Source organism: Mus caroli, unplaced genomic scaffold (genome assembly GCF_978045245.1).
Source record: "Mus caroli unplaced genomic scaffold, Mus_caroli_1 scaffold_16, whole genome shotgun sequence".
Taxonomy (NCBI): Eukaryota; Metazoa; Chordata; class Mammalia; order Rodentia; family Muridae; genus Mus; species Mus caroli.
The window spans coordinates 65,445,664-65,468,826 of NW_028227271.1; the positions used below are offsets into that span (position 1 = coordinate 65,445,664).

At 41.1% G+C, this 23,163-nt stretch overlaps 1 protein-coding gene across 1 annotated transcript; it reads left to right on the forward strand.

Annotated features, from left to right (window-relative positions):
- The first annotated feature begins 36 nt into the window (after positions 1 to 36).
- Positions 37 to 18,074, forward strand: Slc25a32 (solute carrier family 25 member 32). Its single transcript, XM_021183331.3, has 7 exons — positions 37 to 416; positions 6,640 to 6,790; positions 10,540 to 10,625; positions 12,311 to 12,471; positions 14,116 to 14,229; positions 14,507 to 14,652; positions 16,002 to 18,074. Exons 1-7 carry the CDS (start codon positions 263 to 265, stop codon positions 16,138 to 16,140), a joined length of 951 nt encoding a protein of 316 aa, XP_021038990.1. The 5' UTR covers positions 37 to 262; the 3' UTR covers positions 16,141 to 18,074.
- The last annotated feature ends 5,089 nt before the right edge of the window (positions 18,075 to 23,163 follow it).

The following is a 23,163-nucleotide window of genomic DNA, read 5'->3' on the forward strand; positions in this document are numbered from 1 at the left end:
CCGAGGGCGAGCGCGCGCAGCTGTGGGCGGGACCAGGCCTGGTGGGCGGGGCTAAGCAAGCTCGGCTCTGCTGCTTCTCCTTCTCTGCGCTTTGCCGCGGGTGTGACCTACCTGCTGCAGCGTCCCGGGCTCCGGTCCCGGAAGCGGGCTCGCGTCCTGCGGTTCCAGGCCCCGGGCCGCGACTGTCGCCACGGTGGCGGCCACTACATCTCGCCCCACGTCGGCGGCGCTGGACGCCGTAGTGTCGACGAACCCGGAGCCCATGACAGGCCAGGGCCAGTCGGCTGCCGGGTCGGCGGCGTGGAGCGCGGTGTTCCGCCACGTCCGGTACGAGAACCTGGTGGCTGGCGTGAGTGGCGGGGTCTTGTCCAACCTGGCGCTGCACCCGCTCGACCTCGTGAAGATCCGCTTCGCTGGTAAGAGCCTGCCCACGTCCCGGGCGGCTTCCCTTGCTGCCAGCCCCAGCGAAGCACTCACACCCAAAGGTTTCCTCAGACTCTACTACAAGGGGGAGAGCCCCGAAGATGATGCTGTACGCCCTGCGTTACTTGGAGCTAGGATTTAGGAAGGGGACCCCGGCTTTCCCTGTATCCCCTAACCCTAAAGGATAGGGAAAGTGGGTGAAGTTTGAGAGAAAGGAGGTTACCACATTTGACCTCATGTTCACGAGTCATTCACTCTTTGGGGTAATTTGAAGTCTTAGGGCAGCCACGTGTTTGGCTGTATAAAGTCAGAAAATACAAGTGTGTGAGCTGGCGCATTGTCCCCTTCGGAGAGTAAGGTCATAGTTTGGGATTAAAATATTCACTAAGATTTCTTTAGTTTGCAGTATTTAAAATATGCATTGTCTGGTGAAGTTAGCACTCTAAATAACTATTTAAGTGTGAATTAAGTATATGGAAATTAGCATTTTAGGAATTAATACCAAGTTGCGTTACATAGGTGAGCCTTGGTAACTATTTAGAAACCATTTCTGTTATTTCATTTATTACAAACTAAATTTTTCCCGAAAATCAAATCGAGCATTCTAATTTTATTCAATTTACTTGATGTATGTGACTTACTGTTTGAACAGTGGAGTCGAACTAAGAAGTACCAAGTTTCTTATTGTTAGGAAACTTAAAAATGTAATTAGCCTAAGATATATAAAAGGATTCTACACAACATGAAATCATTTGCTAAGTAGAATATATTCAAATAAAAAAATAAAAGCACAAATAGGCTATATAAAAAGACTATATAATGAAAGCTGGGGCTGGAGAGATGACTTAGCGTTTCCACAGGACCCACATTCAGTTCTCAGCACCCACTTTGAGCAGGTGGCTCCCAGCTGTCTATAATTCTGGCTTCAGGGAAACCTAACATCTCTGGATTCTGCCAGCACATACCCACCCAGGGACACATATGAAATATAAAATAATAAAGTAAATATTTAAAAAAATAAACATAGGTGGCTTGTATGTATCTGTCAAGGTTCCATATTAAAGTCCTCAACAGGATTAATATTTTGACAGCTAGAGGAAACAAGACATTCCGTGGTGGAGAGCATGTGGTGCCTGTAGAGTGTATTCTAGAAAAGACACTACAGAGAAGTAATTCCATGGAGTTTGATATGCATCTATAAATAATTGTTATAATAGTTACAAACATTGATAACTAACTTTGATTTAACGTGTAAATAGGCATTTATTATTCCCTTTATGAAGCTGATAATGGTAGGGGTTGAGTCAGTTGTCCAAGTCACAAGATGGTAAATAGCAAGCTGAGGTTTGGGTTCAGCCCTTTCACTCTGAAACTGCCCTGCACTTGCCCTCTCCCCGTAGCACCTCTGAGTCCCTGCTAACAGTGACTTGAATGTGAATAGATAGTCTTGGAGTTCTTGAGAGGTAGGTCTGTGGCTTGGTGTCCCTCTGACGCAGCTTTCTCTAGAAGCAGAAGGATAAGGAGCTGAGACTTAGGGTTGGCCAGGTTGGGATTCGGACAGTGCTCCAGAGCTGACTAGATTGAGGAAAGGCAATTCTTGCTACCTGAGAAGATTCATTATCTTAGCGTGAGAAGAGTATTGGAAACTTGTAGGGTAGATAAAGAGGTTAGTAACAGAATAAGGAATTAAGAGTACATAGTAATCCCCAGTTGAAGTCCTTCCCACAGCAGAGCAAGTGTGTGTAGTGGTAACGCCGGCAGTTTGACTGAATGGTGAAAGGAAGAACTAAGGAAGATGAACAGTGAAAAGATGTGTTGGTGTTTTAGTTAGGGTTTCTATTGCTGAGACAAAAGCACCCTGGGAAGGAAAGGGTCCATTCCTTATAGCTTTCTCGTCCATCATCCAAGGAAGTCAGGGCAGAATCTCAAGGCAGCAGCCTGGAGGAGGAGCTGATGCAGAGACTGTGGAGGAGTGCTGCTTACTGGCTTGCTCCTCATGGCTTGCTTACCTGCTTCTTGTACAACTAAGACTTCCTGCAGTGGGGGTAGAATTGGGGGCGGCATCCCCACCTCCACACTGTGGGCTGGGCTCATCCCCACTAGTGGTCAAGAAAATGTTCTAGACTTGCCTACAGGCCATCTGGATGAAGGCACGTTCTCAACTGAGGTTCCTCTTCCCAAATAACTCTAGCTGTGTTGAGCTGACATAAACCAATACAGTCATCAATAGGTATCAGGACTGAATAATGCCTACATATATAATTAAGCCCACTTATTAAAATTACTGTCTAGCAGTGGTGAGGAAGGTTAATCCTGAATACATATACTGTAAAACCAAACAATTCATTGACTCCCAAGTAAACTGGAGCTCCAGTGTTGACAGTTTAAAAAAAAAAAAAAAAGTAGAAATGTTATGTGAGAAAGGTGAAGGAATTCGTTAAGCTTCATATGGGAAGGGCCGTGCTCACTGTGAATTGGTCCTAAGAAAAGTTACAGGGATGCAGAATTAGGCCTGGCAAAGTAGTGGTACCCTCTGCAATGAAACACAAAGTGGCTGAGGCAGATGCTATTGAAAGAGGTTGGGAATGGGCATTGAATAAGCTCAGTGATTGACTGTTACCGTAGATCTTAGATTGAGGCACCCATAGGTCTGAAGCTCAAAACCTAGTATCACACACACACACAAAAGTAGAAACAAGCCATACACATAGAGCACAGGGAAGGGAATGTATTAACTAAGTAAGAAACAAGTTCTTCAGGTGTGACCAAGAAAAGGTGGGTAACTAACCTCGCACTTGAAACACTTTGTCCTGGGATGGTGGGACATAGTTTTTAAAGCCAGTGTACTTGTTGCTGTTCTTCAAAAAGAATTTAAAACTTAATGTCTTCGGTCTTGGCTCCTTCAATATACCAACTTTTTTGTTCAGTTACTGTCTCCTGGAATCTTTCAGTGTTAAACCACTAGCCATTATGGTGATGTGAGATCACTGCTTTCATGAAATTCCTCAGGTCATTTAGACTAAAAACTCACTGTGTATACAACTTCTATGTGACAGCAGGAAGACTCATTCAGGTCTCATCTCTTGTTTTCTCTGCCTTCAAATTCATTCTACCTGAGGACACTACAATTTCCTTTTTTTTTTCAAACATGTTTGTATATACTTAATGAAAATTTTTGCATTGATAGTAGAGCAATTATATTTTTCTTTTGTTGAGCCCAGACCTAGCCAAGGCTGGTCCTTCGCATTTTTTTTTTTAATTAGAAAAAGAAAGGAGCAATTTCCTTCATCAAAACATGAATGTGATTATTTTAGGTTCCCCCCCCCCCCAAGTACCTTTGTAGTTTGAGCTGCAACAAAATACCACTACAAACAGTTTGGCTTAAACAACAAAAGGATTATTTTTCTCTTAGGGATTTGGGGACTGGAAGGATCACCAGGATCAAGATGCTAGTCAGGTTGGTTTCTAGTGAGAGCTCTCTCCTTGGCTTACAAATAGCCCTTTAAGCTTAATTCCTTCCTTAAAGGCCCTGTCTTCTGTGTAGTCCTGTTCAGAGCTACAACTTTACCTGAACTTTGGAGATAATACAGTTCTCTCCTGAACAGCTCTCATCCCCACCCTTCCTTCCAAACTAATATTCCTTCCTCCACCAGTCCAACATTTGTGCCCCCCAAATCTCCAGTTTTCTTCCCCAAAGATGTCCTATCTAGCTACAAAACCTTTCCACCTTCTGAAGACCAGGGCACGGCCATTCCTATCTGTTAGCCACACAGTTATCGCTAAGGTTAACTTCTTCAAACAGCAAAGCAAGCAATTGTTTATGGCCATGAAAAGCAGGGGTGTTTACCTTTTGTCTCACAATTGAATTGTGAGCTTATTATTGAGAGAAAACTGGAAAGCTGCCCAGAACAAGAAAATCTGTACAGAAGGAGAGGCACAAAACCCAAGGGGCACATCAGAAGCGTGTATGCTGCAAAATGCCTCTCCTAGGCAAATGACCCTGCTATCTGAAGGTTTGTGTTTTGTGTAAACCTTACCAAACTTAGGATGATGTACCCACTTTACAAAGGAGGACGCTGGCGCTCAGTGAGGGTAGGATCGTGTAATTAATAAAGGAACTGTGATATCCAGCCCAGGCTTCTCCTGAAGCCCAGTGCACTTTAATCTCATTTCGTATAGTAATGTTGACAGGTCAGTGACGAAAGAAACTGACTGTTCCACCTTGGCGTGGCACTGGTAAACAGAGATGATTGTTCTTTGCCAGGCTCCATTCAGTACAGTGTAGGTGGGGGGCAGAGAACTGGACATGCTTACATGTAAAGGACTATGATTTGTGTGAACTCTTTTGGAAGGTACTTTCCACTGTATTTTAAGTTTATATTTATACCCTTTAACCTATATCACTCCCTTTCTAATGGCTACTGATAAAGAAGAATTAGGAATCTATACAAATCACTTTATAGGATATCCTTTAGAGAACATTTTACTAGTAAGAAAATGCGCAGACCAGACAGAGGGAACAAGAGAGGGTAGTGGGAGAGAAGGCTGAAATAGAAACAGTATAAAGGCCGAGTGGTGGGGAGGCGGAGGCAGGTGGATCTCTGTGAGTCTGAGGCCAGCCTTATCTATAGAGTAAGTTCCAGAACGGCCAGGGCTACACAGAAAACCCTATCTCGAAAAATCAAAAGAAAAAAAAAAGTATAATGATATATGCATATAAAAATGCTGTGATAATCTCCTTTTTACATGCTAGACCTAAAATATGGATTTAAAAGATTAGGAACAGTTGACTGTGAGAGAGGAAAGTGAGTGTAGAAGTGATGGAATGGCTGTGAGAGGGATGGCAGCCACAGTCTCGGCATCTTGTACAGGTTTAATAGCAAGGAGAGATGCTTGTGAAGTCTAGAGAGGGGAGCATGCAAAGCTAAATGAAGAAAACTTGTTATTTTGTATTGTGGGACTTTATAATATGGGATGTGGTTTTATAATCTGGTGTCATATGGATGATATGGAATGTTCCCTAGTACTTAATGTTTTACTTCCAGGATTAAGTGACTTCTGAAAACAACAAAGCAGTTGTTCCATATTGTTTTCCTACAGCCTGTTCACAGACCTACCTGTTAAGTAGCCTTCATTTGCTCAAATTATCTTACTTCAAATGTATTTTCCATTTCCTACAGAAGCAAAATAAAAATAAATGCCAAATATAGCCAGGCATAGTGGCATTCTGTACTTCAAAATGCTACTATTTTATGTGATACAATAAAAAGATATAAAGGACTTTTTTTAAAAAAAGATTGTTTAATAAAAAGGAAAGGGTGGGTCTGGCAACTGGTCCTCAGTGACACAAGCATCTCTGTAAACCGTAGTGCCTTATTGTTGAGCCACTCGGGTGGTACGAGCTTCGCTGTAGACAGTTGTGCCGTAGTGTGGAGCTGTATGGGACCCTGGACTGAGAACAGTGTGGGAAAGTATGGAGGAAACTAGCTCAAGCTTAGAAAATAGTGCTCACATGCAGTACTTGGGTACTTTATATTCTGACTGAGGTGTGTATGTGTTGGTAGAGCAAGAATATCCTGTAGGCTGCCCTTCCTCAACTCCCTTCGCGGCTGCCCCTCAGACCGTGCTGACACATTCTTGATAGAGTTGAAGCAGCTGACTAGGATTTGTTTCTTTGTTTGTTTTTTAAGTAATATTTGTATTTCATTTTATTTTATTGACTATGTATGTTTTGCCTGAGTGAATGCGTATGTACCAGTTTCGTGGCTAGTACCTACAGAGTTCAAAAGAGGGTGTCAGACCCTGGAACTGGAGTTACAGGTGGTTGTGAGCCACCACGTGGGTGCTGAGGATCACACCCAGGTTCTCTACAAGAGCAAAGTGAGTTTATTCCAAGCCACTAAAGTTTCCTACACCCTGAGTCATAGTTTCAAACGTGAGTTTATAGAGTTTATAACCTTGAGTATCTGTAACAAGCATACAAGTGTTTTGGGTTAAAGGTTTCTTCCTAAAATATTAGAGGTTTTAGTGTGCTCTGGCTGAATACTTTGGCAAATTGACAGATGTTCTAATTAAAAAATAACAAACATACTAAAACAATTTCCTCTACCCAAGGTTTTCTTGGTGAGTATATTTCCTTTATGGGTTGATCGTGTGCAGTGTCTATATGTGGTTCATGAGCAGCATCCCTTCTCACCTGTATGCTCTTCAATGCAGTGAGTGATGGACTGGAAGTAAGACCAAAATATAAAGGAATTTTGCATTGCTTGGCTACCATTTGGAAAGTTGATGGACTACGAGGACTTTATCAAGGAGTAACCCCGAATGTGTGGGGTGCCGGTTTATCCTGGGGACTCTACTTTTTCTTGTGAGTAGATCTGGGGGATTTCACAGAATTGAAGAATATCCTTGTTTAAATGATTTCTGCTTATCGCCTTTTTTAACATAGGTAACTGATGAGTCATCTAATCAGGTTTTTTGGATTGGCAGGATTGGGAAGCAGAGTAGCTTGTTCGTTCCTGTCTGCCAGCTGTTATCAGAGATATCTGACCCAGAACAGAGTTCTAATAGGAACAAGATAACAGGATGAGATAGGAGGTCTGCAGAAACTGTTGCTTTGAGCTGAATTCAGAAAAGTTGAGGTGTTGAGCTGAGCGCTGTGATCAATGGGGTGCTGACACACTAAAGAGCTCTGCTTTAGTTAAAGCCAGTGCTAACTCTGTGTAGCTCATGGTGGTACTGTACAACTTCAGGAATTCCCAGGGACCATGTTAGTATTCTTGAGCACTTTTTTTTTAACAGCTAAAATAGATTAGGAAAAGGTAACAAAACCAGTTGTCTGTTAGAGATTTTGTAAGTTTTACAGTAGGAACCTGAAACTGTTTTTTAACATATATCTCACAATTTCAGTCTGTAAATTCAATCCTATTAAATGAACTATTGTTATCATGTATAAGAGATTAGTTCTAGAATATTCCCAAAGTAGAAAATGTCTGTAGAATTGAATAGCATAGTTCTGTATTTATCCTCAGCTATTCTAGATTCCAGAATATTCCAGATTGTTTGAGATGGCTTGAAGAAGTGCATTTGATGCATAATAAAGTTTAAATCAGGAGGAGACAGAGCTGGGAGCACCTATAAGCACATATACCAGAGATTCCCTGTTGGGAAGAGAAAGCAATGGCCTGATTCCTAGAAGAGTTTGAGATACACTCCTCATAGCTTGGTTTTTTTTTGTTTTGTTTTGTTTTGTTTTGTTTTAAACCCACCCCAACATCTTCATAGCTTATGACCTTTTAGATGTCATCACTATTTGGAATAACTCCTACTGCATTCCCCTTAAAGGAACTGCTGCAAGTGTGTTCCTGAGCCGGCACACTCACCTTCCTGAGTGTGAAAGAACATAGTCCAAGGCACCATGACCCTGCAGTAGAGGGGCACACGATGCTGCTGAGCATGCTTCTGGCTGGACGGTGTGCGTCCTAATCACTGTTGTAGTGCTGTGAGGAGACCAAGTCAGCTCTTACAAAGAAAAGCATTGAATCTATACAAAACTCAGATTGTGTGTGTGTGTGTGTGTGTGTGTGTGTGTGTGTGAGAGAGAGAGAGAGAGAGAGAGAGAGAGAGAGAGAGAGAGAGAGAGATGAGAATATATCCCAAAGAGGACATGCTATGTGTGACAAGACTTTCTTACCATAGAACAGTTTGCTTCATGTTAGAATATTATGGGTAATGTTTGTAAAGTTTTTCCAAAGTCTTTGAAGAGGAAAGTGAGAGTTGGGGCCTGGTGCCACACTAGATAGATAGGTTCAGAGAGATGTGGCTTTCAGTGTCATCCTTTACTCGTAGCGAGTATGAGGCCAGCCTGGGTCATAGACAGCCTGCCTAAGAAAACAAAATAGTGGCTGGAGAGCTGGCTCAGCTTGCTGTTCTAGGGAGTCAGAGCTTGCTTTCCCACCCCTGCATTAAACTGCTCACAGCACCCTGTAACTCCAGCTCCAGCTTCTGTGGGTGCACAGATAGCCACATACACATAGTAAAAATTGTATTTATAAAACAAATAACAAAAGCAGACCTGGTTCACATTTCCTGCTCAGAAACATTGAGTGGCTGTGTTTTTGTCAAACGAAACCCAAATCTCACGCTGGCTGGCCTGAGGCTGCTTTCCCTCACTGGGTTGTCCACTCTTCCTGTCAGTCCCCATGTGTATCTCTTTCCCTGTTGAAACTGAACCTGTCTCCATACCCACCCAGGTCAGTGCCACTTCTACAAAGGAACTTCTGGGATCTCCCTCTCTCGGGCAGTTTCTGCGTACCTTAGGACACTGTTACCCATTAGCTACTGTTAGAATGCCAGGCTCCTTGCTAATCTATGAAAGGGGTCTGCCTGGGGCATACTCTTTCTTATCCATCAGAAAGCTGATGACTGCTCCTGAACATACGTTTGTCTGGTGTCCCTTGACTTTGTTTGCTTCTTCCTGATGTCTATATCGACACAGCATCTCCTCCTTCTAGGTTTTTTTCTGTTGCTATTAATTGTTGAAGTGTCGGGAGCCATTTAGGAGTGTTAGGAGAGGCTAAGGCTAGCAGGTGACTTTCTTAGAGGTGGCCACTGGTTTTTGCATGGCCTACGATGTCTGAGCTCTGAGAGACAAGGTCCCAAGAGACTCAGGATTTCTTCTTGCAGTTGATAGGCTTTTCCTGTCACTAGTACATAGTCTAATGACTCCTGGGCATTAGCCCACCCTATTGGGCAGATTTTCTGCAGATCTACAAAGATATACCATCATGTAGTAATGCTATATTGACAAAATGATGACTTCATAGTTCCTGATCATGATTTTATAGAAGTCCTGATTTGCTTCACATAATTTTAGGAAGAAAGTTTTAAGAGGCTTTTTTGTTGTTTTGCCAGAAAGATATAATAAAGTTAGAATCAAGAAAAACATGTGCCCACTCCTCATAGAATAGTGAGTAAAGGCTGCATAATTAGGAATACAGCGAGCCTCACAATTTCACTAGAAAGAGAAATAGGCTTGGGACAAACTTGTGATCAAGGAAAAAATTCTAGGTCAGATCCAAGGATTAAGCCACAGGTGTGCCCTGTGATAAAAGGAGGCCATGTGAAACTGTTGCTTTGAACTTATAATGAGGTTATAGATTGAAACACTGCTTTGAAGTTAATATCAACATCCTTCTGTAACTCCCTCTTTGTGTAACATTTTATCCATGAGGTAATTTTCTAAAGAACTTTCGCCTAAGAAGATTTAAGAAGGCCAGAGAAAAGGAATAAAGGGTGGCATCTGGGACTCTGCCCCATCCATCCACCAAATGTATGTGTGTGGTTTGAGGGGCTCTGCCCTATCCACCAAAAGGATATATGTATGTATGTATGCATGCATGCATGCATGCATTTATGCATGATGAACACTTGTAGAGTTGAGGTTATTGGGCCTGACCTGTGTGTGCGTGCATGTGGGTGTGAGAGAGAGAGAGAGAGAGAGACTACCTGTATAAAAGATTTTAATTCTTTTCTTTTCTCTCTGGTCCACAAAGAGTTAATGAGTTCTGAGCCTCTTACCTGGCCAGAGAGAGGTCCTTGAGCAGGAGAGAAAGAAAACCATTGCTGATTAGCACAAAAAGGTTACAGAAGAGAAAGAAAGAAAGAAAGAAAGAAAGAAAGAAAGAAAGAAAGAAAGAAAGAAAAAGAAAGAGAGAAATGGAAGGGAAGGAAGGGGAGGGGAGGGGAGGGAAGGGGAGGGAAAAAACCACAGTGCTTATTAAAGCACAAATAATAAGGTTATAAGGCCAGAAATCACCAGTCTTTGACCTTCATCTGATGCAGTGTCCCACCCAGTACGGTTCCCCTAAAGGCTGGAGCAGGCCCCTGGCACCAAGGGAGTCATTAGAACATTTCACATACATATTGCTAGGCATATTTTATGGGGAGGGTGGTATAATCCCAAGGTGAGCCATTCTTGGCATATCCATTCTGAAATGAACCTTAATTTGTGGTTTCCTTTGCACTGACTTTTGCTTTAGAGATTATGCTTTTAAATGTACTGTTCCTTCTTGACGCGTGTTCAGATTAAACTTGGTCTATGTTTAATATTTGTAGTTACAATGCCATCAAATCGTATAAGACAGAGGGAAGAGCTGAACAGTTGGAGCCATTAGAGTACCTCGTCTCAGCTGCTGAAGCTGGTAAGGCAATGATATAATATCATCTTCCAAACTTGATCCCTTGGGCGGGGGTTGGGGTGCTGAGTCTGTTTGAGTACAGAGTACAGGTCCTTGCTCTGGCCCAGATTGGGCTTGTGACCTTTTGCCTCCACACTTGAGTTTTCTTTTCTCTAAAATAAAAGTCTCCCAATTTAATCATATGAAGTTAGAAATCTCTAGACTCAGCTGATTTGAGTGGGGCTGGAGAGGTGGCTTAGCACTTAAAGCACTGGCTGATCTTCAGAGGACCCAGGTTAGATTCCTAGCACCCGCGTGGTGGTTCAGCCATCAGTAACGGCAGTTCCAAGGGATCTGACACCCTCTTCTGGCCTCTGAGATCTCTATATATACACATGGAGTACTATATATACATACACTATACACACACACACATATACACATATGCAGGAAAAACACATAAAGTAATTTTTGGAAAATTATTAAGAGATGATTTAGTTATGGTGTTTTCAAATTCTGTAGCTTAGTAACTTTATTCCCTATGTGTGCCATCAAGGAAAAACAGTGAGACTGAATGTTCATAAAACCTATTTTGATCCATTGTGTACCTTGGTTTGTTCATGTTAACAGTTCTTTTGAAGCAAGAACTGTCTTAATTTTCAAATACCTAGTCACATGCAGAGACCCAAATCATGATAGAATTTGATATTTATTTACTAAAAAATTTCTCGGGAAGCTCAACAAATGAACATTTTAACCAGATGTATTTTTTGGTAGGGCAGGCGGTTGGACGGTTTTGGTTGGTTGGTTGGTTGGTTTTTTAAGATATAGTTACATATAAGATGCCCAGACTGGCCTTGCAATGATCTTCCTGACGCTGCCTCCCAGCTGCTGGGGTGTACCATGTGTGTCACCAGATGAGATTGTTAGCAAAATGATCACTTCTGTAGAGATTATTAATGTGCCTTAGTAGACTTTTGAAAGGATTTGAGGAGGGTTGTGGCAGGTCTTGGGCAGGCACATGCAGCTTGAGGAGCCACACCTTGGTTTCTTTCTCCTCCCCTAAACCATAGCCCCTCTGTTTAATGTGTGACTCCGAAGACCTAGTCTCTGCCAGGCTGCATGGTGTAGGAGTCTGGAGAGCTTCGCTCTGTCCTTACAAAGAAGCTGTTCACATTTTATCTCTTAATTTACCTCTCACTGACCACAGGAGGAACTTTTTTGACCGTCAGAAACAAAGTTTTCTTGTGACTCTTGGCAGTGCCTAAGAGCCCACATCTCCCTATTTCAGATACAGCCTCGACATGCCTTGTTCTCTTTATACCTGTGTTCAGCTGATTGGAATATCATTGTCCCCATTTTATTAATTAAATTTAATGCCCTACTTATGCCCAGTGATTCTGTTGTTTTATTTTTGTTTTTATGACAGGGATTCACTCTGTAGCTTGGGCTGTTGTAGAGCTCACTCTGTAGACCAGACTGGCCTTCAACTCATAGAGATCTGCCTGCCTCTGCCTCTGCCTCCTAAGTTCTGGGATTAAAATATGCACCACTGCACCTGGATATACCCCAGTTCTTGATCACGTGGGCCTTCTTTATGCTTATGTGCACACTTTTGAAAACAATGTTCTTTATCTAATGAACTATTCTTAATCTGGATTGCATGAAACAGAACCTTTTTGCTAATTAATGTTTAAATATGATTTTAGGAGCCATGACTCTCTGCATTACAAACCCATTATGGGTGACGAAAACTCGCCTGATGTTACAATATGGTGGTGTTGCCAACCCTTCACAGAGACAGTATAAAGGAATGTTGGATGCACTTGTGAAAATATATAAATATGAAGGTGTGCGTGGATTATACAAGGTAACAAATTATCATGAATATATTTTGAATACTGGAAATCACAATTAATACTAACTTTATTTTTGCTTTTGCTTTGTTTGTGAGACAAAGTCTTGCTAGATAGCCCAGGCTAGCCTTCAACTCTCAATCTTCCCATCCAAGACTACAGAGTACTCAGATGTTTCACCATGCTGGTTTCTTCTTGCCTTGTAAACCATCTCCTTTGTTTCACGACTAAATGACCTCTATTTAGTCCTAAAAAGAAGGCAAACATATGCAGGAAATAATTGAGTGAAACCGAAATCTTGTTTATAATACTGAAAGTGTACTCTAAGCTATGCTTCTTAATTACCGTAAGCTGTGTCTTCATTGGTGTAAACCTTAGTCAGGTATCTTTTTAGTGAGCCATGCCGTTAGATCACCCATTTCTTGTAGCCCTTGGAAGTTGTCTCTGAGAATATATGAAGAAGAGATCAGTGAGTCTTAACAGGATCTTATTTTTACTGGCTGTAAATACACCCTGAATTTAAAAAATAATAACCAAAAGGAAAATTCAGCACCTTGCCTGGTCATTGTTTTGTTTTAGTGCTGGGCACTGAATGCAGTATTTTTAAGTTTTTTCTTAGTGGCAGCAAGATCTGTTCCAGTTTTGTACTTTTTTTCTCTTGCCTTAATTTCTCTTGGTGTTAGTTACCTTTGCATGGCTGTGGCCACAGTGTGTGAGAGAAACAACTAGAGAAGGGAGAACTTCCATGGCTTGCAGTTTCAGAGGTGTCATCTGTGGGGAGGACAGGCAGAGCAGGGCAGCTCCATGCTTGGAAAGAGAGGAAGTCCTGCTGCCCACTGCTTTCTTCTCTTCCACCTGACCTCTCCAGTCTCCAGCTCCCAGGATGGGAATATCTGTAGCTCTGTGTCTGGGGCATGTGTCCCACCCTGTACACACCCACAGGGATCTCCCCAGTCAGGCTCACAGGGAAGACTTAACTGCCAGTCTTTTTCTGTCTCTTTTGTTTATCCTCATTAAAATATGTACATTGTTAAAAATTATTAGTTATATAAGTATGCATACATATATATATATAAATATAACATTTAGGCTGAAGTAATTGTATTCAATTTTAAGCATATAAACTCAAGGTTATAGACCAGGGGCAATTTTATTTGCAACTATATTATTCAGTTCTGTATTTCCTTTCATCATTTCTTACCCTATTCTTTTAGAATATCCATGTACAGTCCTTTGAAATATTATTAGCTTTAATTCCTTACTAAATTTAACTTCCTGTTTAAAAATGCCAGTTCTTGGTAGTGTGGATCTTTTTTGTGTTCATATATATACTATTTAAAGAAAAATAGCCATGAAAATCCAAACAGCTTAAAAAGGAGAAGGCAATACTGTTCTTAAGATCTATGTCGTGTATATATACATACATATGTATATGTGTGTGTATGTATCTCACGTGTGTGTTAAATGTATACGTTTATAATATATTTAATGTAGTATAAGCATAATATGTGTAACTATGACTTATTAAAATATAGATTAAAATGTGATTTAGGTAAAACTTAGGTGAATTTACATGAAGTCATATGAAAATATGTTAAGTACATCTGTCATTGAAAACTGTTTAATTTTGCTTCTCTTGATCTTCATCGTCCCCTCAGGGATTTGTCCCTGGGCTGTTTGGAACATCACATGGTGCCCTTCAGTTTATGGCATATGAGTTGCTAAAGCTGCAGTACAACAAACACATCAACAGATTACCGGAAGCCCAGCTGGTAAGATAATTATTTTAAAGTCATGTCATTTACTTTTGTGAGCACTAAGTAGGTAGAGGTTTTTACAATGTGTTTACTTTGACAACATTGCTATCATAATAAATATTCTGTCACTAATTTAACTAATAGTTAAATATTGTATAAGCTGATGGCACAGATGTTAAATAGAACCCCACATTAAATAGACCCTGTGTTAAAGAGATAATGGTATTTTTTTAGATTTTTTTTTTATGTACTTTTTGCTTTTAAAGTGATCCTGCTGGTGTTCTCATTTTAGAGTACATCAGAATACATCTCTGTTGCAGCGCTATCCAAAATATTTGCCGTAGCAGCAACATACCCCTATCAGGTTGTGAGAGCCCGCCTTCAGGATCAGCATGTGTCTTACGGTGGTGTAACAGATGTGATCACAAAGACGTGGAGGTGAGAGCATGCGCGGGGACATCAGAGCTGCCCCAGGATTACCCTGCATGCCCAGACTGTTCACTCCATACTAGTTTCTAGGGCTCGTCTGGCCAGTCAGCTGTGGAAAAGATGGGTGTGGCTGTCCTTGCTTTCCTGTATACTTGTATATGTCATGGTAAAACAATGTCTCTGAGGCCTGATTTCCTCATCTGTAAAATAAGACTGTTTGGGCTCACAGAGTTGGGGGGGGGGGGTTAAATCTCAAAATACTTGATTGGCATTAGATGTGAGTAGTCAGCTAGTTAAGTATGTTTGAAGCGGCCTGTATCTACTACTGGTGCTGTAACTTTTACAAGTCCTTGTCTCTGAGTAGAAGAGATTATGCATGAGAATAATCAGATTATTATAAGTAGACTTCCCTTGCATTTCCCTTTAATTCTAAAAGTCCTGAAGAGACTGTGTTTGACTTTAGTTCACTGTTTGGAGCAGGAGCAGGGGCTGACTGTGACTACATTGCCTGCCTTTGGCTCCCCTTCCCCTAGCTGGGCGGCCTTGTCTAGCCTCAATAGAAGATGAGCCTAGTCTTAGTGCAGCTTGCTTCATATGCCATAGCTGGTTGGTATCATGGGAGGCCTGCTCTTTTCTGAAGAGAAATGGAGGAGTGGATGTGGGGCGAGAGGAGATGTGGGGTAAGAATTAGGAGGAGAGAGGAGGAAGGGGAGACTGCAGTGGGGATATAAAATTAATTATTTTTAAAAAGAGATTCTGGAAATCTATATGTTAACTTACTAGGCTTTTTTCCCTATTTTAGGTATTAACGAAATAAAATTTTATTTTTATATGAGCTATATTTAGTTTTGTGTACCACATATCAATTATGAGGTCATGGACATACTGATTGCAAACAAGCATGTTTGTTTGAGATAGAGTCTTTGGAATGCCGCTCTCATTAGCATGGTGCTTAGTGTCCAGTCCGGGCTGACTTGATAGGCATTAGACTTGTAGCAGTCCCTCCTGCCTCATCGCCCTCCTCAGAACAGAGATAATAGACCTGAACCACCACATCTGGCTGCCATGAAAGATGGTTAAGTTAGATCTGTTTTGTCAGCTTTGTCATTCACTTAAAAACATCTGAATGCATCACTAAAAACACAGTACTCTACAGTTGTGTTTTAAGGTGTCCTTGCCCCATAAGGATTTATAAAGAGCTCATAAATGGTATCCCTTCAAGGTATCATACAGTGGCTTCAGCCCACCTGTAAGTGGGGCGAGGTTGACTGCTTCTTCTGTGCTCTGTGCTAATGAAGTGCTGATGTAGTCACACTGGCTGCTTAGGATAGTAAGTGTGTATCTCTTCTCCTTTAAAGGAAAGAAGGCATCGGTGGATTTTACAAAGGAATCGCCCCCAATCTGATTAGAGTGACTCCAGCCTGCTGCATCACCTTTGTGGTTTATGAAAATGTCTCTCACTTTTTATATGACCTTAGAGAAAAGAAAGTGAGCTAAAAGAAGATCCCAGTGTATGTTCTTGAGGCAACAGCAAAGTCCTTTGTGTTTGAAGCACAAAGCTCAGAAGAGTTCTGCAGAGCTACATAGCTGCTAACCCCATGTCTGTGTTACAAGTGAAAGAACTGCTAAGTCATCTTGATGTCTTCTGCTCTTTGCATCTTCGTGTGTGTGGAGCTTGGCTGCCCCTACCTGGAGTGGGTACCATCTGCCTGATGTTGCAACTGATAGCCACTGCGAAAATGTATAGGATCTTCCATTTTGTAATTCAGGGAGAAGCTCATTTGCAATATTTGTAAATAATTTGATGAATGTTCTTTTTTTCTGAACTCTCTTGCCTGGATTGGCTTTAAAACTGACCATGTGCAATAGCAAGGAATTGGCTTCTTACAAGAATGACTATATTTCAAGGGTAAATTAAACTTGGAGAACTTATAAATAAGGTATTATCTAACTAGCCCATTTTGAATGGGGATACTTTTGTTAGAAAAAGTCTGTTATAGATGTGCTTTAGTTGTAATCCAGCTGGAACACACTAAGTACAGAAATTGGAGAAGTCATGGATTTCTCTGAGAAATATCTAGCACCTTTGCCATTCCATTGCTTAATTATTTACAGTGAGATTCTGACGCAGACCTTGTATTTTGGCCATCAACACTTAGTGTGTGGTTAGGGTGTATAAAACCTGAACTTCCAGCATCCGGTGAAGCCTTTATTTAGCATGTGTGGCTACAAATCACTCATCAGAAATGCTGGCTCATGTTTCACAGAGATGGAATGTTTGCTGTAGGTTTGTTGAAAAACTAAATAGAAACAAACATTCTAGTTTCCCTTCATTTTAAGATTTATGGTTCCAGATTCCAGATAATTATTTGTCTGCATTGGTTGCTCAAATTCAGGTTGAAATACAAATTACATTTGTCTGTGGCCATTACTGGTTTGATTTCTATGTCATTGTAGATCTCCAGGTAAAAGGCCTGCTCCCGAAGGCTGCTAGACTAATACGAACTCTTCTGATGAGCGACTGTCAGTACTGTTGCACTAGCCTCTATTTTTTGTAAATAAATCATTATGATCAAAGCTGTATTTAAAGGGTTCTTTGAAAATAAGCCTATTTTTTTATATTTTGCAAATGGAATTGTTTTTAAAATAAAAAATGAAAAGATAATTTATATTTACAAAAATGGTGTTTGGTATAATATCCTTTACCTTTATTTTTTAAGTATGTTTGTTTATTCAGCAAAATTGATACATTTTTAAATCACAATACACTGTAACAAAAAGCAAGTTTTTCAGCATTTACAAATTCCTGGCATGTAACTCTTTGAAATTTGGGAACAATGAATCAATATTTCCAGGAATTCTTAGAAATTTCAAAATTACTATTTTAAACACAGTCATGTCTACACTTTATTTGGGTATCTCAAATTTTTGTTGCAGAATAAAATACACTAAATGTAAGTTACTTATATAGTAAGTAAATACAAAGAACTACAGCCTACAGGAATATTTAAACAATGAGAAATATAATTTGTAATTCAGATCTCCCAGGTAAATAACTTCAGAATGTTTTATAAATTATGCATTTCATAGTTGCATGGGGTTCACCCTAATACTTATGTCTGTATGGAAAGGCAAGCTATAGTTGATATTAAAGTTTTGGAAGTAGAACAATCACTTGAGTTCTATCTGCCTCAAATTAATAAGACAATTCTTGTCCTCTGAGAGATTATAAGCTTGCATAATAAATGTGTTACTACAGCTTTCTGTTGACATATGAACATGCAGGGTAGGTAATACCCTGTAAGAGCTCTGCTACTCATCCAGCCACGAACTTGGGGGTACTTCCTCTGTGTTGGGGGGACTGCTGGGCACTGACGGCATAGCAAAAGCAAGCTAATGGAGCTCATGATAAAGGATACATATATGCATAATAGAGTTGTGGGTATTGAATGCTGTAATACAAAAGCCACGGTGAGAGTGATGTTGCCACGTTAGGTAGGGGAGTATGAGAAATACCCAGGCCCTGAAGCAGGAATTAAGCTGGCTAGGGGAGAGCAGATTGAAGATGGGGCCATTGCAGTTTGTTGAGATTGCAGGTTGGAGAGTCAGGCTCACTTCAGATTTTAGTTTTCTGGTTTTCTGTTTGACCTAAGACAAACATTTCACTCCTGTCTTAAGCACCTTTATTTGTAAATGGTGTTAGATTAGTCCTAGTGATTCCCAAAGAGGACATTCTTAGTGAAGTGACAGAATAAGTGCTTTAAGAAATCTGGTGGCACACACTTGGGAAGTAGAGACAGGTAGATCTCTAAGTCTGAGGCCAGCCTGGTCTACATAGATGGGAATAGATAGAACAGCCTTAGCCTGACAGTACAGAGTATGACGAATGGATTGAACCATAGGTTGTTTTGAGACCAGGTTAACCTCAAACACAGAGATTCCCCTACCTCTGCCTCCTAGTGCTAAGATTAAAGGTGTATGCTACCATGCAAGAAACAAGCAGTCATCGATTTAGGGAAGCTAGTTGTATGGGGGAAAGGGTGCCAAGATATTACAAGCAAGGGCAGTTTTACAAAGAGTAGAGATGTGAGCTGTTAGTTAATACCCATGGCCCCCAAAAGTGGATCTGCATAGGTCACCAGCAGTGTGTGCAGCAGATGAACAATTTAAAGTACATAGCTATAGTAAATGAATCCAAATAAAGAGTGCAATGCAGTAGCTGGGCTAATTAATATAAACAGAAGCCAGTTCTTACCCAGTATTGTAGACTGGTAAGAAATTTAGACCAAGAGCTCGTTCTGGATTGTGGGAACAAAGCTATATTTGATCAGTATCTACTCAAGAGCTAGAGACGTCAGCCTGGTTGATGGTACCAGAAATGGTGACTTACAGCTTACAAGGAACCAGAGCAATATTTTAGAAGGGCGGTGGGCTGGACTTGAAGGAAGCTATTTTGGAGAGAAGTATGGCAGGTGATAGCAGAGGTGGCCTGTTCTGAGCAGTGAGTTATCAGTATAATTGGAAGACCAAGCTGAAAGACTGAGATCTGAACTTGAGAACTCTTGGAGCTTTACTATAAACATGTTGAGGTTTTAATGGTCAAAAGAGAACACAGTAGGTAGACCAGAGAACTGTGTCTACATCTTAGGAGAAGCAGGAATGTACATCAGGAGCAACTCAAAAGGAGTGTCAACAAGCCTGTAGCTATTTCAGTAGAATGAAGGTTGATGCCGCTGAGAACTTTAATCCCATTTGAATTACAGAACCTGAAGTTAGAGGGCAAGCTCTGAAGGAGCATCATTCCTCTTTCTTGGAGTTGGCAGATAGAAGTAAAGAACTGGAGCTTGAAAAGTAACTGAGATTAAGAGAAGGTGCAAGTTGGGGAGGTTGGCAAAAGGAAAGCCAGAGCAGGATGGGGGCACCTTTGAAGATAAAGGGCCAGCCAACCCACAAGCAGATGTGTGAACCAGAGAACAGGATCCACTGATGGCTGGCATGCCTTGGGAGAGGCTATTCTACTTGAGTATATATGCTTTTATGACCCAGTTATTTAAGTTTTTTACCTTAAGGGATGTGTGTGTGTGTGTGTGTGTGTGTGTGTGTGTGTGTGGTGGTGGTGGTGGTGGTGGTGGTAGTGGTGGTATTGTTGTTTTATTTTAAGATATGCATGTGTGTTGTTATTGTTTGTTTGTTTGTTTTATTTTCACTGTATCAAAAAAGAAACCAACTAAAGAGTGTGTTTGAGTTCAGGAATAATCAGAGCTAATTTTCCTTGGGATACAGGCACTATTTTCAATAGAAAATAAAATTCTGTAGATAACAACATGTATTCACTTTGGCAGCAAAGTCAAGCACTTACAAAATGACATGGATGTAAAATGGTTTGCTTAACCTTTGTGCTGCTTTCTGAAAACGTGCTAGGTAAGGTAGAAACTGTGCAAGGTTTTGAGGTTACTTAAAGTCTTGCATTCCTGAAGAATTAAACAAAAAGCAGACTCTGGATGTATCTCTAATAAATGCATACCTATTGTTAGCTTCCATTTCCCTTCCTTCTTGAAGAAGAGGCCAGAATTTCTTACAGAAACCTACCTACTCCCTCCACTCAGCCTTGAGAGTTAGGGGAACCAGCCTCACCTGCACTGGAGCTGGGTCCTGATGGGCAGCACCAATCTAGATATACATCTTTGTTTATAGTCATAAATGGCGTGAAGCCAACACAGCAATTCAGAGTAGCTGAAAATAATTTTCTTAGTATCTTGGCATAGATTCTCTCCTTGCTTCATTCATGAAGATTCATGTAACTCAGTCCTCATGAAAGCCAATTTAGACTCCTGATTGGACAAAGTAAGTGTCCAAAATGGAGTCAGGCTCAAGAATGTAACAAATTAGCGGAGCATGGTGGTGCACACCTTTAATCCAGCACTCGGGAGGCAGAGGCAGGCGGATCTCTGAGTTCAAGGCCAACCTGGTCTACAGAGTGAGTTCCAGGACAGCCAGGGCTAAAAGAGAAACCCTGTCTTGAAAAAAACAAACAAACAAACAAAAAGAATGTAACAAATTAATGTAATAAATGTAAATAATATGTAAAATGTAATAAAACCACATTCTAAGTCTCATTATATGGGGTTCTGGGTCAGCTCTTACCCTTGGCAACATGTACCTGTGGAGTTTTTATCTAGGTGAAAAATAAATTTATTTTAAAAATAAATCTCAATTTGACCTTTCATTTACTTACTGTAGCTAAAACTTTCTAGGTAATACAGACTCCAACGCTGGTGCTAAATTCTGCCCTTCAACCAACTGTCATGGTGGGCCTATGCTTCTCTGAATATTGTTACAACATATGAAGAGTATCTACTTGGGAACCTTAGTGTGATAACATAATTTCTTCAACATCCCTCTAGTAGCTGAGGGAAAGAGTTGGTCCCACCATAGTATGTTTGTCCTTATTCTTAAGATGGTGCACAGTGGCAGGCATAGGCGAGAGACACAAATGTTTTCACAGTCAAAGAGATCCATCCACATCCTTGAACAACCTCTGCTTGTTTTCTTTCCCCATCCAGTCATTAGCACTGTATCGCTGTTCACTCCAGATAGTGAGTACTACTGCTTCAAGTTGCAGCCTGTAAGAGAACTTTCCCTTCACTTTGGGACTATGGTGCTACAGCCTTGGATTCAGTCAGCATATCTTTTGTGGGCCAATATGCTAGGTTCATTTTTTTCTTTTCCAATCAACTGTTCAGCTGTGCCCTACCCCCAGCCTTGAGCAGGCTGGCTCAGACCTTGTTTGCCACAGTTGCCAGCTCACCTAGGGTGGAGTCTTCCAACCTAAGTAAAATCTTTTTGTCTGCCACACCTGCAGCTTTCTGCAAGAAGCTATCTGCTGAGCAGCTGAGCTTGTTTTTCTGACTGATCCTGACAAACAAAGCGACCAAGACTACGTGGGAGATGGGTTCCCCCCTCTTTTATAAGCTCAGACTCATAAGTAAACATTGGGCCTTGATCAGAGAACTTTGACTTGGCTCATTATTTCTCCGTGACTTTCCCATCCAACCCCATCTTTCCTTTCAGGAACCCAGTAACCTGTGGTCACTGGTGGCTACATTCAGCAACACAACAGGAGTTTGTCTTGAAGCAATTTGCGCTCAGGAATCTTGTTTGTAACGCTGGACTTCCATGCTGTGTTTCTTTTTCTTTCTTTCTTTCTTTCTTTCTTTCTTTCTTTCTTTCTTTCTTTCTTTCTTTCTTTCTTTCTTTTTTTTTTTTTTTGGTTTTTCCCCTGGCTGTCCTGGAACTCACTTTATAGACCAGGCTGGCCTCGAACTCAGAAATCCGCCTTCCTCTGCCTCTGTGCTGGGATTAAAGGCGTGCGCACCATGCCCGGCTTCCTTGTTGTGTTTCTTAAATCTTTCACAATCTCCTTCCTACACACAGCCTAAGAGACACTGAGATCATGGTGACAGATTCAGGCCACATGAATCACATGATGCGCCTACCAGAGCTCACTACAGTAAGCCAGAAGCTATCTTTAAAAAACAAGCAAACCAGCCATCTTCAGTAAAAAGCATAGTTTTCTTTCAAATACAACAAGTCCAATCTCTCAATGGCCTCTACAGCCCCGTGCTTCATCTGGCCACATATGGAAGAAGACAAGGAGAGAAAAAAAAAAGCAAAAACAAACAAACAAACAAACAAACAAACACTAGCAAGACCAAAGCCTATTATCAGAAAAAAAAAAAAAAAAAAAAAAAAAAACGTTTCCTAGAAGCTTCCGGGAAAGAATGCACGCCTCACCTGCTGGTTTTTGGATGAGCGAACCTGGAGGCCAGAGTTTGAGCTTGATAGTTGATAATTTGCAACTGAATAGAGTACCTGGACTTCCCCACTGACATCCTTCATCCTGTTGCTTTTCAACTCTTGGCTTTGTATTTCAAGCAGATCAGTTACCTCCCTATAGCCTGTCTTCAGCAAGCTTGCAAGCTTGCCTTCAGGAAGCACAGGTGGCAGAAATTCATCAATATGAAGAAATGTATTGAATATATATTGTGGCTTTGGTCTGATTGGGAATAAAATGTGTTATGAGGGCTGGTTAGTCAATGATGGACCACTGAGATTTCTGAACTATATTGATATAAGACAAAGGTATGTGCCAAGAGGCCATGGTTTATTAATAATACACCACAGAGCCATGTTTGTGCAAAATAAACACAAGCAAGCTGCACATACTTCCCTGAAGGATAAGAATAGTTCATAGAAAATCTCAGTCCCAAGCCAGGCATGGCCACCAAGCCACCATAATTCCCAGGCAGGACCATAGAGCATAAATAAATTTTATCCCCCAGTCCAGCTAATTTTATTATATATTTAGGGAGAAATTGTAGCCTCCCCTAGCCTTGAGCAGGCTGATTCAGACCTTGCTGCCACTGTGAATGAGACCACCTGGGGAGGAGCCTTCCAACCTAGGTGGTTTTATTGTTCTGTCATCTGCTGCTGCTCTTCTCCGTGATGCTGCTACCTGCT

Excerpts from the sequence above, each read along its gene's own strand:
- Slc25a32 (XM_021183331.3), top strand. The coding sequence starts at position 263 with ATGACAGGCCAGGGCCAGTCGGCTGCCGGGTCGGCGGCGTGGAGCGCG. Across the intron at positions 10,626-12,310 it reads CGTCTCAGCTGCTGAAGCTG|GAGCCATGACTCTCTGCATT; the intron begins GTAAGGCAATGA and ends ATATGATTTTAG. Across the intron at positions 12,472-14,115 it reads GTGTGCGTGGATTATACAAG|GGATTTGTCCCTGGGCTGTT; the intron begins GTAACAAATTAT and ends TCGTCCCCTCAG.